The sequence below is a fragment of the Triturus cristatus genome, chromosome 9, assembly GCF_964204655.1.
Source record: "Triturus cristatus chromosome 9, aTriCri1.1, whole genome shotgun sequence".
NCBI lineage: Eukaryota > Metazoa > Chordata > Amphibia > Caudata > Salamandridae > Triturus > Triturus cristatus.
The window spans coordinates 548,339,493-548,358,165 of NC_140592.1; the positions used below are offsets into that span (position 1 = coordinate 548,339,493).

At 41.7% G+C, this 18,673-nt stretch overlaps 1 protein-coding gene across 6 annotated transcripts in view; it reads right to left on the minus strand.

Annotated features, from left to right (window-relative positions):
* Positions 1-267: 267 nt before the first annotated feature.
* SCYL1 (SCY1 like pseudokinase 1) overlaps positions 268-18,673 on the minus strand; it is a 1,795,032-nt gene continuing 1,776,626 nt past the window's right edge. For all 6 annotated transcript variants that reach the window (XM_085625549.1, XM_085625547.1, XM_085625546.1 and 3 more), the window contains one exon: positions 268-1,071. In XM_085625549.1, the coding sequence (XP_085481675.1) occupies positions 947-1,071 (125 nt within the window). In that variant the 3' untranslated portion in view covers positions 268-946. The remainder of the gene's footprint in view (positions 1,072-18,673) is intronic.

Sequence of the window (18,673 nt, forward strand, 5' to 3'; positions counted from 1 at the left end):
ACTAGATTTAGCATGGAGTTATTCACACTAATTGCTCTCTACGAGAGCCATGCATACCAAATTCAATAACACTTCACTGCAATTTAACAATAAGCAACTCAGTATTTAGATATTACACTGGGCAGGAGAAAAGTGTAATGAAGATAATTAAACCAAATGCTAATTACACTCTGAAAATACAATAATACTTGAACTTGTACAAGGCAACTTTCCTCCTTGTGAATAGGTTTTCAGAAAAGTATACAAAAAAATACTGATAGCCAAATAGTTATTGTAAGAGTTTTAATCAGTTTAATCAGACAGATACTATCAATTTTACAGAATACCCTTTCTTAAAAACGTTCTCCCATTCAGGATTTCGTCCCAAAATCAGTCTACACCTGGGTGATTAAGGTAACGCCCTCTACATTATTCTCCATCCATGCTACCACCCTTCTAGCAGCCCCTTCAAAACGATGACCAAAACCACAGGAAAACAAATATGTGAACGCTCAAAAAGAAATGATAACGCAAGACAAGTGCAATCTGATGCGACCAAAAATATGGTCGTGAGGTGAATGCTACAGGTCGACCAGCATTGGGCAAAAAGGCAAAGGTCAACGCTTTTTTCATAACCACCTGCGCTGACTGTACTCATCTCATGCATTGTCCCTGAAGAACCTTGGCGGTGTATCTGCGGCCAGAGTCTGCACATGGGACAGGTAGGGATTTGTTTTCCTCCACGTTTGCGTATATAGAGCATATAAATAAATATACACATTTTTATCATAACATTTTCAATTATCAACCTAATGGAAGAAGTTCTGTGCACGTTGGAAGAGAATTGGTTCTCACCAGAGAGAAGCTAAAAAAATATTTTCAGACGGATTGCTCTCTTCCATTTATGTGTCCATGATTCCCTAGAAATGTTTCCATTTCAGAAGATGAGGAATCAGTTGCATCACAATCAATCCAGCTTTCGAGTACCGAGCTTCATGGGGCCACGGGCTGCCTTCTTCTCAGCCCTTTTAGCTTGCATTTCTTTTTTCCTCTCTTCGCGGGTTTTGCGTACTTGGTCCACTTTGCATATTCCTGTAAATAAAAAATAATGTTAAAGTAAGGAGTAAAAATCAAGAGTTTCCCATCTATATCAGTCTCGCAAGCACTGCAAATGATGTCTTAATTCATCACACATTTGATGAAGTGTAGGGAGAGGCAGTTGAAATACAGCAGAACAGCCCACAAAAACAATTTGAGACACGCTTTTGATAAACGTGAATACATCATTAGCACAACTCATCTGCTAACTAGTTTATGAAGAAACAATGCTATGGTAGTCCAGAGAGGGTGGTTGTTTTGTTCATTGAATAATGTCTAAGGTCCCAAGATCATGGAAAAACATTTGCAATAGTTATTGATCACCAAGAAATATTGACAAGATTTGGCAATACTAAAGCCAAAATGCAGCCAAGAATAGAAAGAAGGGGCATATGTCTCATGGAATTCGATATGACCATAAGACTTAAACAAATCAGAAAAGGAGTACAACACAGCTTATTATATTTCACACCACCCACTTCCAACAATTAAGAAAAATTTAACATCAGCATAAGAGTATATAAATTTCATTATTCAACAATTACTTCAGAAAGAAACAAGGTAACCAAACTAATCCAGGCAAACAGTGAAGATGTCACAGTTCAAGAAGTCATTCAAGTAAAGGAAAATAAATGGTGACGTTAAATCTGTCAGCAAGTTTGCCAAAAGAATGGACGCATGTCTTTACGTGGATTGTGGGCTGCTGAGGCTGGCTTTTGCGGGGGTAAGACCAGCACCACAAGGCCTATAACCCCATTAACTCAGGAGGCGGGACTGAAATACTTAAAAGGGCGCCTTGTGACCGCTGCGCTGGACGCACGTATGCGAAGCTGATAGAGCCAGATTTCATGTAGATTAAGCATTGCTCTGTTTTGTGTTTCAGACAGACTGCATTTAAAATGGCACACAGATTTTGGTGCAAGTGAAAACACATGGCACATGAAACATGAAATGAGGCCTAGTCAAATGCTTTTTAAAAGTGGCCCTTTTGGTGCATGCAAAGTGAAAGACATGAAATGAGGCCTGGCCAAAATGCTTTCAGTCTGAAATGCTTTCATTTAAAACCATGCTTAATTAATTAATCATGGATGTTTAATGTGTTGAGTTTAGATTTAACCTCACTATAGACTGTACATTTAATTTAGAGAATGTTTTTTGGTTTTTTTGCTTTTAAAGTAGCAAGTGCGGAATTAACATGTGTTTTTGCAGTGTAGAAAAACTTGTAATTTCAGTTTCCTCTTCAGCTTTGAAGATAAGATCTACACTCCCTGTTCCTGTTTCAAGAGACTTTGGCTTTCTTGCATATTTAGACAATACATATTCAGTTCATAACACATCTTTTTATATTGTGAATTAATTAATCAACCATGCACCAACACTACATGTGGGGCAAACGCATTTTGCATGAAAAGCTATTTAAAACATTAGAGCATGTTGCTATGAGTATGTATTAACTCCTTCAGTGCCCATGACGAGATGGTCTCGTCATGGAGCGCGGTTGCGCTGTGCCCATGACGAGACTATCTCGTCATGAACCCCGCCTGCTAATGCAACGCCCGGCACAGGGCGGGGAAAGGGCAGGGCACTGAAGGGGTTAATTGTTTGCGCTTTGAAAATTTGCACTGGTGCATGTTTATGCTATGTTGTACAGTGCACATTTTGCATGTGGTGCACAAATAATAGAAAAGCTGTTTTAAAATAATAACTAATACAGAGTACTAGTATGGGGGAGGTAAACATAATGGGTTTTAATTTATAAATTAATACTCTTTTGTGTTTGTTTTATTTTTGGGCCCACTATAAAATGGCTGCCTGGGAATCCAGCATGGTTGAGAATTGTTAGCAGTGTGCTGAATGAGAGACGCATGCGCAGAAGATTGTGCCAGCGGCATGAACTGCCAAGTGCCTCAAGTGAAGACACATGGGTCAAGGTCACAATGAACTGTACATTCCTGTCATCATGCCAATGTACCAGCATTTGTGGAAGAGTGTCATCCTTGCGTGCGATATGAAAGCAAGGAGGAAATAGACTGATATATTTTGTCGCTCAAATGTTGCAATATTGTATAATTATTGATGGTGATACATATGACTGTATTAAGCCTTAACGCTTCCTTTGTCAGAACCAGTATGGGTTGGATTTGCAATGAGAACAGGATGATGAGACCCTCATGTCACTTGTGCTAATCAATCACAGTGCGAATTTCTACTGAAACTGCAACATTATTAGTATAGTCAGACAAGAATTAGAGTATAAATAATTACCCTTAGGGGGCGTGTCGGTCTTTTGAGGGGCGGAGAGGAGAAGGAGCAGATCAAACCAGACATCATATGGGTTAGGTACGTGAACGTTGCGGGTGCAGCCTGGGAGTAGATTACGTCCGAGAAGAGTTAGAGGGAGGAGGGGGCAGAGAGGCATAGGTTACCTTGCACGTCATATTTTTGGCAAGGCAGATCATATTCCTATGTGGTCTTGTGAAGGAAGGGCAGCCTCTCTGTGTGAGACACAGAGAGAAAGATGAACAGACCAGGGCAGAGAAAGCAGCTGATGGAATAGGTTAAGATTTAGATGCTAAAACTCCAAGTTTATGCTTTGAATACCTAACTAGTTTTGAAAGATTAATTTGTCTTATGCATTTATTTCTCTTTATGGGAGATTTTTGCCAATTATTAATTATTGATTAGCCTTGCAAAACTCTTGAAGTATATTTTCCTGAACTCTTTAAAGAATTCTGACTGACATTTGATGCCCCATTCAATTCCTTTGTGGAATGCCTTGTATTCAATCTGTGATATGTTCTGTATTCATTCTATTTTTCAATTCTGTAACCTAATTGATATTTGACTAATGAATAAAGGGTCAGAGAACCTTAACTTTTAACTAGAAAATAAAACCCTTTAAAATATACTTACAACTCTCTTTATTGGCTTAAATATTAATTGCATTTTTATTTTTCATGTTTATGTAAAGTCTCCTGAAGGTGATACACGGTGGCAAAGGTCCATCACCTTGAAAGTAGTAAACTAGAGGTAAATGAGGTTTTGCATTGAGAAATTACAGTGAAATTACCGCTGGATCAGTTTCTGGTAGCAGAGGATGGTTAACTGGATCAGAATAGGAGCATAGTTTAGTTTAAAGCCTAAATAGCGCTAGAAAATAATTGCCCAAGTTAGATAAATGTCCAGATTCTCAAAAAGTCCTGATTCCAATGTTCAGAACCTAAAGACTGGCAAAGAAGTACTGGAAGGTGATGCAAGGAGGCGATTGCTGGAATGGTGAGAATATCAATAGGGTTGTGAATGTTGTTAATGTACTAGAAGGAATGTTTTGTTTTTTGAAGTGTTGGAAAAATAGAAAGGGTTTTGACTGTTGGTGAAATTTTGCCCATTTTGAATTGATGGTTTTATTGATTATATTGGTAATTTCATAGGACAGAGTTTTTGATTATTGATTATATGTTCTTAACATGAAAAGTTAGTGTTGCGTTTTATGTTGTCTGGAAATTCCCGGGGAATGAATAGCGGGTGGTGACAGAAGCCACACTGCAGTGAGGGTACTCGTATGTTGGAATAACACTGAGAAGCTAGAGGTAGGGCTGGCAGTGTTAAAGTAGGGACTATTTTCAGTGTAAAAGTGAGAGTGATTAATAGCAAAGAGTTCCTTGGTGAAACTTTGGTCTTACATAACCTAGAGAGGGTAACACCGAAGGAGTAGCAGGTTTTTCTGAGCTTGAGTGAAGGGTAAGCGGAAGTGATTTACTCGCACTGTTTGAAGAGTAAACGGAAGTTCTTACTTTGTGAAGAGTAAGCAGCATGTGTTACTCGCAGTGAAAAGAAATCTATCCTTTATTTAGTGGAACAGACAGAGTAGTAAATGTTTTTATGTTGTTACTAACAGAATTTTGATTACGAAAAATTGCAGTAAGATTTTGTTTGAGAAGGTCAGAAGTAGGAGTCAAACTGACTGAAATTGAAACTGACAGCATTGGAGAAAAGTAATTGCATTGAACCATTTCAGAAATGAAAATGTTTGAAGGTTTGAAGGTTTAAAGAAACTGTTGGGAGGTAAAGTGAAAATTTAGTTGTTAATTGGTGATGCTCCTGAAGGAACACCCGTGCATTTTATGTCTACCAGTTTGGGACAAAATTCATGAATGTGGGTTCACCAATGGTGCAAGACTACTGAAAATGAGGGTCCTTTGAGGTTTCCAAAATATGGTACTTTTGAATTGCAAATCATTGACAAATTAAGGGTAGTGTTATGTGAAATAAAGACACCATCTAGAGCTGCACAATTTGAGGCTTTAAGCATGTGGGAAAAAGCAGCAAGTGAGGATAAAAAGGTAAAACACCAGATACAGGAGAAGGGAATTAATGATGACAAAACGCTTCAAATAAATAATGATTCAGGGAAGGAAATAATGGATGCATTGTTAACTAAGTGTCCACCAACTTATGTGGTCCCCATTACAAATAATGATAATATTGTACCAGTAAGTACTACAGTGGCTACTGCTTCGGTTAAACAGAGAGAAACAGATTGAGAGAACTGTGAAGATATTTCAGATTGACCCACTATCTGTTGATTCAGCACTGCCAGTGATATCTCCAGGTGTTACTGCTTCAAATGTGACTGATTCAGTTCAAATATTACAAACTACAGAAGCACAGGCAGTGCCTAGAAAAATTGTGACTGTCCAATTAATATGGTCCTTACTCAAAAGGTTCAAAGAGCTGCAGAAGGATTGATTATGGCAGAGTTTATTTTAGAAACTCAGAATTCACAGTTTATTGAACAGAAATTACCCCAGACAGTCCAAGCACTGAAAGGTGGGGGGGGGAGGGGGGGGGAAATGGTCTTTACAACATCTGCAGCCCAGGATAAAATGAATATATTTGAAGATGGGATTTTTCAAACCTGCTTTGAGGCAGCAGCAGTGCTTAAAAAGCTAGAGAGCAGGGGGGAACAAATTAACACACCCTGAAAAAGAGAGACAGCTTAGTGTTTTAAATTCAGCATTTGAACATGAAGAAATTAACAGTCCCTGCTGTTTAAATCATGAAAATGTGAACAAGTGTCAGCAGAAAGAATGAATTACCCTGAGTAAGGAAACAGCTACATGTGCAGTAACTACACATGATAGACTGACTGATTTGGCTCATAAATATGAAATTGACGTTTCAGGGGGTTTTCCATTTCAGAAACATTTCAGGGTACATATGGATGATGAGGCAATTGAGACAATGCATTCTTCAAGAATGCAATTGCACATTGCAGAAATAATTTAATATATTTTCAAATGCAATGGGTTTGAGAAATTAGGAGACAAATGGGCAACAAAACATGAGAAGAAAAAGAAACCACCAAACCTAGCAAGGAAACTGGATAAGAGAAAGATACCACCAGACCATGTTGGGGAAAATAATAAACATGATGAGGGAGAAGCTTTTGCTTATTCATTGAGAGAATAGGTGGGAGAAGTGCATGTTCATGTGCCACTGAACAAAAGTGAACTTGCAGCATTTCTGAACACATTCCCAAAATTGAGAGACAAACTTATGCTGTGGTACCCACAAGTTGATGGATTTGTTGAAATTTTTAAGGAGTTATGTATTAATTTGGAAATGTTCTTTGACACTGCCATGCAAACTGAATTGTGGTTTGAATCTAAGGTTGTTGTGCAAAGGCCAGGTGAGGAGACAATGAAAAGGGTTTACATGAATGCACTATAATTTTCTGTTGTTATGGAGAAAAACGTAGCAGTGATTACTTTCCTGAAGGGCAGAGTGCCAGCAAAGGATGTTAATTGGGTACAGAGTAAAAGAACACAGGATGGAAGTAAAGGTGTTTTGCTTTGTATAATTCAGGTATGGATGTTGCACTGCTGGAAAAAATATTGTTTTGCCATCTTTATAACAGATTTGAGCATTGGAAGAAGAAATGTAAATTTAAACATGATGCACAAACACAGAGAGAAATGCAGGTGAATAATATGCCAGTTAAGCAAATACAAATGTCAGTTCAGAAACAGGTACCAATGGCAGGATTTTTTCAAGCTCAGATGCTCCCACAAAATATGGAAAATGCTAAAATGAATTCAAATAAGTTGTCCAGAGAAAATGTGAATTATTTCCAGAAACAAAATCAGAACACAGTTCAACAGGTTGCTGTATTTGAAAATGAGAGTTTTAACCCTAACAATTCTGAATTTACCAAGTCCTTTGTGAAAGCAGTGGAAGGCCCAGACTTAGTTGTAGGAGTTTTAAACAAAGAAATTACAAACCCAGTTTTAGAAAGGGTTGCAGCAAAATCAGGCCCATTTGATAAAAATTGCCAAGTTGTTGTTTGTGACTCGGGCCTGACAGGAAAACAATTGTTTTGCAAATTAAACAGCACAGATTACTGTACACCAGATAATGTTACTTTTGAGATTCCTGATGAGGATGTACATTTTAAAATGGCCCAACAAGAGACAGCTGTAGCATTGTTTTCAGAAAAGACAGTTGAAAAATTACCTTCTAATTTGAAAGAAATAATAAACACAGAAATAAGAGAGTTCACAGAGAAGGATGTCAGATTATTAAAATGTGCAGAACATATCTTATTCAAATTAGAACTAGATGACATGCATTCAAGAACACCATCAGTTGCAGAAATGTTACCCATAATTGGAGATAAACTGAGTAAATGATTTTTGATGGAATTGATTGGAAGTTTATGTAACTTTCTGATCACAGGTTCACAGAAACTAAATAAAAAGAACAAATTAATGCAGGAGATTAATAGCATAACTTTTCCATGTTGTCCTGTGGTACCGAATCCAGCCAATATATTTTTTCACATTCCATGTGCTGAAGAATGGCTTATTTTCTGTCAAGTTCATGTCATAGTGCCATTGCATTAAGGTAGTAATGAGTACAGTCAAAAACGAATGTCTGGGACACATAATTGGAAAAGGAGCTAGAAAGGTGTCACCAGAGAGAGTGGAAATAATTTACCAGATGAATCCACCTCAAATTCAGAAAGAAGTCATGAAGTTTTTGGGAATGGTTAGCTGCTGTAGAGAGTGGTTATTAAACCTTTCCCTAGTGCCTAAACCTTTACTGAGGCTGACACACAAGGATGTGTCTGATCCACTTCCATTGGACAACAATTGCACAAGAGCATTCCTAGAGTTGAAAGAGAAAAAGTGTTGCACCCCGGCACTAGGAATGCAAGTTTATTTAAAAGAAAATACACCAATTTGCAGTGAGAGGGAGGGCTGCGCTCTCTCAGTGCCTGTTCAAAAACATGAATGTGTTCAAAGGTCTGTGACGTATTTCCCAATGACCTTTGACCCCAACATCAATTAAACTGAATAGGAGTGTCTAGGTGTCATGAAAATATGCATAAAGCCAAGATCAGGCTTTAAGGATGAACGTCTGATTCAGCCCAACAATGTCCATTTTGTAGATGGCCCATGTTTAAAAGGTAATAATGACACATTAAGAGCAGCACATGCTGTGCTCCCTATACATTAGGTTGGCAAAGCTTCATGGCTTTCAGTAGTTACCTCAGCCCAAAATTCGACATTGATTGCCCTTACCATAACTTGCAGTATATCTGATCAAACGAGCGCCACTGTTGCCATGGGAGAGAGAAATGCTAATTCAGTTGCACAAAATTGTGTTCTGTTAGCATATACATTCAATGGAATCTTCACAGGTGAATAGAGGCTCCAGAAAATGTTTCAGAAACAGAACAACAATGTTGTATCAGAATACATTTTGAGAAAAATGACAACTGCATAGTAGCAAATGTGTTATTGCAAAAACTGATGCCCAGGTATAGATTGCTAGTTTCTCTGAAATCATATTATAATGAGGTCTCAAAGATGATGCGTGCAGAACAGATTGGACAAAGATTGGATTGTAGCTATCTGCCTGAAGTTCCAAGTATGATAAAGCAACACAAAGACAGCACAAAGTTACACTTTGCAAAAGACTGTGTTTCAGCGTTACCGAAGTGGATTGAATGCACTTGTGAAAAACACAGATGAAAAGACTAGCCATTGCTGTAAAGGTCTGACTGATGTGGAGCGTGCATTTTTTCACTAGATTGCAGCTGCTACACAAGATCTGCATAATGAATGGTGCCAAAACTTTGATGTGAGAGATGCTGTGAAATGGAAAGGCCTGTTCCAAATGATCCTGGCAAAGACTGTTGTGAAATGTGGTGGCCTTCCAAATTGGGTGCATGCCTCTCACACATGTATGGTCCTGTGTCTCCCCGATAAAACAGCTCCTCTTCAAGAAGAGATCCCAGCAGTGGTCAAAATCCCACAGATGAGGGTCAGTCAAGCTGTAAGGGATCACACAGAGTCTGAAGCAGCACTAGAGAAAACTGAAGTGGCACTGGAAAAGCAAAACGTGGTTTTGTCGGGCGATGATGGGATCGGCGTGAGCTCGTACGCTAATCGGCCGCTCACGTTAGACGCGTAAGGATCGGCTAGGCATCCTGCGATGTCCGGATCGGCGCTCAGACCAGCTTCGAGAGGGCAGAGGTTGCAGCAGCAGCGCCGACGGACGCTTTTCGTAAGGGAAGAGGCCCTGCTCTTAAAACTCACCCTGAGTACCCTGAGCTCCGAGACAAGCACCAGTCCCCGGTTAATTGCCACAGCATCGTATAATATCGCCCTGAAATTGACCTGGACCACAAGGTCTTTAAGCGCGACTGGGGCCCTTTCTCTGCCGCCAACAGCTGCTGATCACTGCGTAATACGGCGGATATTTCCAAAAACTTCAACCCTTCAAACCTCGCTGGGATGAGCCAGAAGGGCGCCAAGAGAGGCTCTAAGCCTAGAAACATCCTCGACCCCCGAGAGCCACCAACCACGGAAGGGAGCTACCGAGGGAAACAAGAGGTCAGTGTGGGGAAAAAGCTGCGTTCAAAGGCGGGGGAGGGGGGGGCGGCCCGGGGGTGACCAAAGACTCAGCTATAGGCACGCTGGGACCTCTTGCGAAAATGTTCTTAAGTAACAAAGGACAGGCTGCAGCAGATATCCAACCACCACCCTTACACTCATCCTCACAAGAGGCACTGCCACCCGCCACTTGCCCTACTATAGACCCGCCAGTCAACTCGCACTTGTCAGAGTCTCCATGCTCTAGGAGAGCTGACACGGTCTCTGACTTGGCAGGTACACCCCAACCGGCAGCTGGACCCCGAATAACACGTACAACCACTCCGAGACCAGGGATGAATCCGAGGTCAGGATTGAGACTCCAAGCTTGGAAGCTGGCGACCCCTGAGCCACATATCTTGTTAACCCAGAGACAACCTCCACAAAGTCGGTTGCAGGCACCAGTGACTATATAATATGTCTGGAAGCTACAGCCGGTGCACAAATACCCTGGACACCAGAAGTGGCCCCCCAAAACTTTTTTTCTGTTTCGGACGGTGCTGGGTCCTCCTCCGAGGAGGGGGGGCTCGACTCTAGTGAATTGGACAGTGGGGACAGCAAAGAGACCAGGACGGTACAGCAGCCTAAGATGTCAAAAGCTAAAGGCAAAAGGCGTAGCCACCAGAAATGGGACTACTCAGATTCCCAGCTGTCCTATCAATTGGACAATGATGACTCACAGGTGGCGAAATGGGAAACATCTAGGGCCCCTCCTGTAGCCGGTGGTGAACCCTTGCTTGCCTCAATCCTCGCCTCCATCAAAGAGTTCCAGGAGGAGGTCCGGGCTGATAATGTTGTGGCCAAGGGAGCCGCCAAGAAGCTGCAAGGAGGGTTGAGGCGGTTGAGCAAGACATGTACGGACATCAGCGACCGGGTTTCCAAGATTGAAGGACGCACGGAAACCCTCGAAACAGAAACCACCGCCGTGGAAAAAATTTGGGAGAAGCGAACGCAGCCTGCATAACTGACATCATGGCCAAGATGGAGGAGCAAGAAAACCGCCAGCGAAGGAACAATCTCCGCCTTCTGGGGATACCAGAAGGAAAAGAAGGGGACGACCCGAGACGATTCATTGTAAAGCTCCTGCAAGAGTCTTTCCCCGACCATAAGAGGTGGGACTGGGACGGGAGGTCCAGAGAGCACACTGTTTCCCCTTCAACATTCGACGGCAGCGTAGTGGAAACACGGTCACAGGCGGGCAGCCGAGAGTCTTCCTGGTATATTTTGGGAATTTCCTCCTAAGAGAAATGATATATGATCAAGCCCGCCCGAACACTATGAAAGGAGCCAATGGTGTAAACTTCTTCGCTAAGCCGGACTTTTGTCATCAAACTGTCGAAAGAAGATGGCGCCTAAGACAACTAATATCCCCCTTCCAACAGCATGGCGCGGAAGCCTATCTTCTGAACCCCGCCAGACTGAAAGTTTTATTTAAAGGGAGGGATCAAAATCTTCTTATCAGAAATTAAAGCAGGGGAATACCTGGAAGAGATCAAAGCCAAGAAGGGCCCCAGATAAGTCAAGGATAGCACCATAGACTATGGGAATATATTAGCTTAGGAAAAAACACTACGACTGTACAACACTTACTCATGGAAAACACAAAAACACAGGCATAAATATAAAACAGTAAACTTTAAACTCAGATAGGTTCAAGCATTTAGCAGGGACGTCTAGCCTCCAATATCACTCTACTTCAGGCCTGACTAACGGCCGAGACCCATTCTGATCACCATCCTTCAGGTAACACCTGATCGCTTTGAAGAAGGGGGGGAGGGAGGAGGGAAGGGGGGGACAGAGGGAAAGGGGGGGATCCACTATCACTACTTTCACGGACACTACTATTGCACAAGGGGAACGGATGCATCAGCATTGATATTTACACACATACACGACGAACTAACTCAGTCTAGACTCAAAGGAAGTATAGATAGGACTCGAGAAATAAAAATAAAAAAGGAAAACTAGAAGTTCTAAAAGGAGCAGCCCATAGCAAACCTCTCGCTACATACAAATGGCAAGCCTAAAAACCCTCAGACTTATATCTATCAATATCTGTGGGCTGAATGAGCCCTCTAAAAGACAGAAAGTAATGCAGGGCCTGTATTCGTTAAAAGGGAATATCGTATGCCTCCAAGAGACGCACATTGAAAACAGTCAAAGGAACCTACTGAATTCTTTGGGGCTCAAAGTCATTGGGGCCACTACGCAGGGAGCCAAAGTTAAAGGTGTAAGCGTCTTGGTGGAAAGGAGACTCCCTATAAAAACTCCTCGAGTTAAAGACGACGCACTAGGCAGATGGGTCATCTCGGAGTGCCATCTTCCCTCTATCCCTCCCTTCACGCTCTGTTCTATCTATGGCAGCAATCTGGACGATCCTGGGGTCATCAACTTACACTCGGGGGAGCTCGCCCACTGGCCCATCCCAATTATCGTATGTGGGGATTTAAATATCAATTTTCCCTGCAACTGGGCATCGGATAACTCATGGAAATATAAAGGTAGGAAAACCCGCAGTCTTTCAAGCAATATACAACCTTATGCTAACACACGGGTGTTGAGTGACGTTTGATCCAAAATCAACCCTCATCAACCAGGCTATACCTACTTCTCCGCCCCACACAGTTAATTTGCCAGGCTAGATTACTTTCTGATCTCCTCTACCCTACTTAATAAATGCACCATAGACTTGGCCCCCGCTTCATATCCGATCATAATCCCCTAATACTAACTATTGGTGGGATGGGGGACTGGGTGGACAATTCAATATGGAGTTTCGAAAAAGCCCTTTTACACGATACAGGATATTGGATCCATATGCAAGCCTGGATCCAGGAATTCCTGGAACACAACACAGGCTCAGCCTCAATAATGATGGTCTGGGACGCACTAAAGGCGGGTATACGGGGAGAAACCTTAAGCTTCTCCGCCAGGATTAATAAAAAAGATAAAATAGCCATGACTATTCTCTTAGATAAACTAAAAATAGCAGAGACTAAGTTAACTCACCAAATCCTAACAAATCAGGACACAGAAAACACCCAGAACACAGTTACATTTATTAAAGCCGAAATCGGGGCCTTTCTTTTAGACAAAACCGCTGCAAAATGTGTAGCTTCCTGCGAAGCTAACTATGAGTGTAGTGATAGCATCGGGCATCACCTTGCTGTAAAGACTAGGCAGAAAGCTATAAGCAACGAAATTCTGTCAATACGACTTCAATCTGGGATAGAGACTAATGACACCTGTACAATAAGGAGCGCCTTTAAAGAGTACTACTCACAGCTGTACTACGAAGAAAACAACAACTCGGCTGAAATACTCCAACAAGAAATAGCCAACTACTATAAAGATATTCCTATAAGGCTACTGGACCGGGGCGTTTCTGAACGGCTGGAAGTCTCTCCAACATGGGATGAGATCCTGGATGCCCTAACTAAGCTTCCAAGTGGCAAAGCCGCCGGCATAGATGGCATCCCGCTAGACTTCTATAAAATATTCGCCCCAGAAATTAAGCTAGCCCTCCAAGCTATAATCACTGCTATATTTAACGGGATTGCACCACCAGCCTCTTGGTCGAATGCCAAAATTTCGATTTTCTTAAAAAAAGACAAGTCTCCCCTAGAAATGGGATCATACAGACCCATTACCCATATTAATTGCGATTCTAAAATTTACTCCAAAATCCTAGCCACTCGGATTTCATTGATCATTGAGCCGTTGGTTTCCACTGTTGGTTTCCCCCTGGCAACATGGATTTATCCCCCAAAAAAACACCACCTAGCACATTAGGAGAGCTATCACCTTGTTCGACGCGGCTCAGGTGGCAGGAGACCCGATGTCCTTAATACTGCTGGACGCCGAAAAATCTTTCGATCGGGTCTCCTGGCCGTTTTTATGGTATACCTTGGAGGCTATGGGTTTTGGGACCAGAATAATCCAGGCTATCCAATCCCTTTATTCAAAACCTACGGCTTATATTTCAATAAACGGGGGACTCACCGACCGGCTGAACATCATGCGGGGTACTAGGCAGGGATGCCCCTGCTCGCCTCTACTTTTTGCCCTGTACATAGATCCCTTCATTAAAAAAATTGAAAATAACTTATCAATTATCCCCATGATCATTCAAGGAACTTTGACAAAAATTCTGGCATATGCAGATGATCTAGCCATCACCACCCCTGATCCAGAAAACGCTATTAAGGTATTAGAACGTGAGGCAAAAAAAATTGGGAAAATCTCTGGGTATGCGCTAAATCAAGACAAAACACAAATCATAATTAATAGTAAAATCATTTGGACCGATAGTCGAGTTACTACTAGCGCCAAGTATCTAGGGGCGACTATAACTGATAAACTGGAAGAAATCGTGCAGTCGAACCTTATTCCCCTGGCCACTGAAACAAATAAAGCCCTTAAACTCATTGACAATTTACACCTAACCTTAGTAGGCAGATGTAACGTCATCAAAATGACATACTTTCCCAAACTACTCTACTTTTTCCGGTCTATCCCCCTTGAATTTTGCAAGACACAACTTCAAAAATTTCAACAACTCTTCTCACAATTTATCTGGGCGTATTCACAACCAAGGTGGCCATTGAAACATCTTTCCCAACCCAGGGAGAAAGGCGGCTGGGCATTCCCTAACATAACACTCTACTATTGGGCCTCGATCGTACAATATAGCAGCAAACTTTTAAAGGAGCAGTCTCCTCTGCCCTCTCGCGCCCTTCCACGCCCTTCCGTCTACATTTTGGTTGTTGTTAGGAAAGGAAGCTACCGGTTGTCTACTTAGACAGATTTCATTTGGTTACTACAAACGCGTACGATTTAAGACGCTGACAAACTCGTTCAAAGCTTTCAGCAACATTCGCCGAATGTTAGGGCTGGGTAGATATAACTATTATACACCCTTAGAGGCAAACAGCAACCTAACCACCCTTTTTGAAAAATCCTACCTTTCAGGCTGGTACAGGGCTGGCATCCTAAAACTCGGGGACATAATATGTTTTGAGGGAGTTTACTCTTTTAACCAACTACAAGCCAAATATGGCTTGTTACCGCAGGACGCTTTTAAATACCTGGCAGTTCATGATTTTATAGTTCGTAAGACTGGTGGGCCCACAGGGTTCTCAGAATTAGAACTATTGAATAGACTCAGGCTCCCAACACCCCCTTCAATAGGGTCCATTTATACCACACTAAATTTGCAGACTCCAGACGACTTAGCAAGGATAGCGGACAAATGGCATGCAAAACTGGAGGTCCCAAATGACACAGTAAACACATCACTGAACACACTACACAGCGATCTGCTTTCATCCAAACTACAGGCTCAGCATTTTAAAACCATCTTTTTCTTATATATTACGCCTAGCAAAATCGCCAAGTGGGGGTCAGGAAGAGGGACTCTTTGTTCTCGATGCACTTTTTTTTGGAGCTGATTCAATTCATATGTTTGCCACCTGCTCAAAAATCCTCTCTACGCTTCTTAAAATACAGGCTTTCCTAGGCAAGGTTATCTCCCAGAGCATACTATTAAACCCCACAACTATAATGTTAGGCATAATGTTAGGCACTCAAGAGGAGATTAACAGGGCTAAGGGTGGGGCCCTCATTTTCATTGCCATGACCGTATGGAGGATATGTGTTGCATCCCTCTGGCTTGTTGCCAAATCTCCATCCTTCCCTCAGTGGCTCGCCAGATTCATGGCCACTTACCATCTAGAAAAATCCATATATGCCAAAAAGGGACGTAAAGGGAGGAAAAAGGGTCTTGATATCTGGGGCCCTCTTACAACCTGGCTGGAGCAACCGGATTAACGATGAACTAACTACAACCTATGAACTAAGTCATAATTACTCACCTCTTTTGATCTATGTCTACCTAAAACCATTATCTGTGTTCAATGCTTGCAACTGTTCAATTTATTTACTTTTCTTTTTTCTTTTCCTCTTGTAAAAAAGTTTTCATTAAAAAAATAAAGGACGTAAAAAAAAAAGGAAAAGCAAAACGTGGAAAATGACTCAGATCAAAGCGGTGTCAAAAGGGTGAAAGAGTCAGATGCAGCCTCTGAAGAAGCAATTAGTTCTATGGGCCTACGAGTGGAGGTAGGAAAAAGCTGGCTGAAAGGGTATCCAAAACATCTGCAGTGGTCCCTTGAAAAATCATTTGCACCCATAGCTGAAACATCTGAATCTGATCAAAGTGAAAATAAAAGTGAAAGGCTTGGATTGAAAATGTGTAAAGAATTGATGGTGCTCTGTCAGAGTTTCTCAGCATCTGAGTGGTCCATTTTACATGGAAAAAGTACAGAATGCCACACTGTATGAGCCACTGTAGTGAAAGAGCCACTTTTGTAGTCTGGCACCCTATGATGACCTCCAACTAACACCATTTTAATTGATTTTAGTGTGTTATTTTACCCCAGCCTTAATGCAGGATAGTCCTGCATATGCCTGCTTCTCTTCTGTCCTATAATCCTGCTGTCTTTCAATGGGAGCTGTTACGAACTGGAATAGTCTTGCCAAGAGCGTGTGGGAAGTGCATTTGATGGTGTGAAGTTGTGCAATAATGTATATTGTATTGCGCATTGGTGAGAATTATGAGTTCTTACTATTGGTTTTGACATGGTTTAATGTCATTCTGTTTTCTGACTTTACCTTGTTTTATGGCAGTGCTTACTATTTATTAGCTTTGACATGCTTTCATGTCATCTTGCTTTTCAATTCCATCTCGCTTTGGGTCTTTCTGTGTGCATGGCCTAACTAACTCCATTTTCATGACTGAAGCTATTTTCTGTGCTTGCACGTAGATGCAAAGTGGGGAGGGCATGTTCTGCTCTTCCTCCTGTTTTTCGCACTTTACTGACTAGAGAAAACCGGTTCTTATCAGAGGAATGTACATGGTCCGTCTCGAAGCCATAGCAAAGGCCTGATCAACCGATGCCATGGCCTTGGAGCAGACTGGTACGGGCTCTCATGAGAACGAGGGGGCGAGGCTTGCTAGAAGCTTCGTTATGTTTGGACTTGTATTAAAAAGGGGAGCCTCCACTGGTCTGGCGGGAGTTTGGATTCCGAGCGAGGGCAGACGTGTCTAACTCGGATTGAACCCTGATTGCTGAGCTCTGATCCCCGGCTGTGTGAAGACTTCCCCCGGCCAGAAGTGGGCAGTGTATGCATCAGGTGATGTATTGAGTTTTGTGGTTATTGCCAATGTGATGTGAGCAAGTGGCTGTGATCGTTTGAGGTGTTTTCTTTGTGGTGTGGGAGGTGCACATCCAGAGTGATACTCTACTGTGTATGTGTGTATATATATATATTCACTGAAAAAACCATAGGTTTCAAGGGCGTTATAGTTAGCTGGACTTTTCACTCGTACAAAACCATAGAAATTCCCCCGTTATAGTTAGTTCAGCTAACTATAACTTGCGCGCCTGCAATGCACTGCTGATGACGTCACATATTACATCACTCATGACATGGTCAGTGACATCACTCATGACATCACTGATGACATCTCAAATGACATCACTGATGACATCACTGATGACATCATCCAGTGAACGTGCGTTTTTCTGAAAATTACATATGTTTTATATATGTATATCTCAAAGTCGATGGAAGAATAAATGGGTATATAAGTGTATGCATCAGGTGATGTATTGAGTTTTGTAGTTATTGTGATGTGAGCCAGTGGCCATTTGAGGTGTTTTCTTTGTGGTGTGGGAGGTGCACATCCAGAGTGATCCTCTACTGCGTATGTATGTATATATATATATATATATATATATATATATATATATATATATATATATATAATATCTACTGGCGGTCGCCAGTAGATAGTTATAGTTAGGACCGAGTTTCCATAGGAAATCTGAAGATTCTATTTTGAATAACTTTGGCGCCGGTTGACGAATCCTCGTGAAATTTTCAAAACTAATGGGGCACTCCGTTCAGCTCCTACCCTGAAAGTCTCGGGGTGATTCGTCGAGCGGGGGCTGAGAAAAAAGGGGGGTCCCAAAATGCGTTTTCCCCATGCATTTTTCCATAGGACCTTTAGTCGAAGGTACAGCCCGAACGGCTGAACAGAATTACTTGAAATTTGGCAGAGAGGTAGTCCTCAGGTCAGGGAAGTGCCTTTTGCAGGTCTGGTATCAATCTGTTCAGTAGTTCCTGAGAAAATAGCATTTAAAAGCATATAAATATCTATAAGCGCGCACCGTGCGCGCACCCTAACGTGCGTGAGCGTAATTCTGATTGGTGGTTACATGTTAGTCAACGTTCGAATCGGTCGAAATCAGGAAGTGTTGGCCGCCATTTTGTTTGTTTTCAGTGCGAGAGTGAAAAAGGAAGGTGGCGAACGTGAAAAGGGGGCAGGGTAGAGAGTTCCTGACCCCCTAGCCTTTGTCAGGGGGTCCCTGAAGGACCCCGAAGGCAGAATTTTTTTTAAAAAAATTTTTTAAACTAAAATAGCGGGGGTGCGCGCACGGTGAAAATCCAAAAAAAGACAAAAAAAATGTAATACGTAGTTTATTGTAAAATAAATATATAAAAAATAATAATACATAAATAAATTAGCATTTAAAAAACCGTACAAATTCACTTAAAAAACCATAGGTTTCACACACGTTATAGTTAGGAAT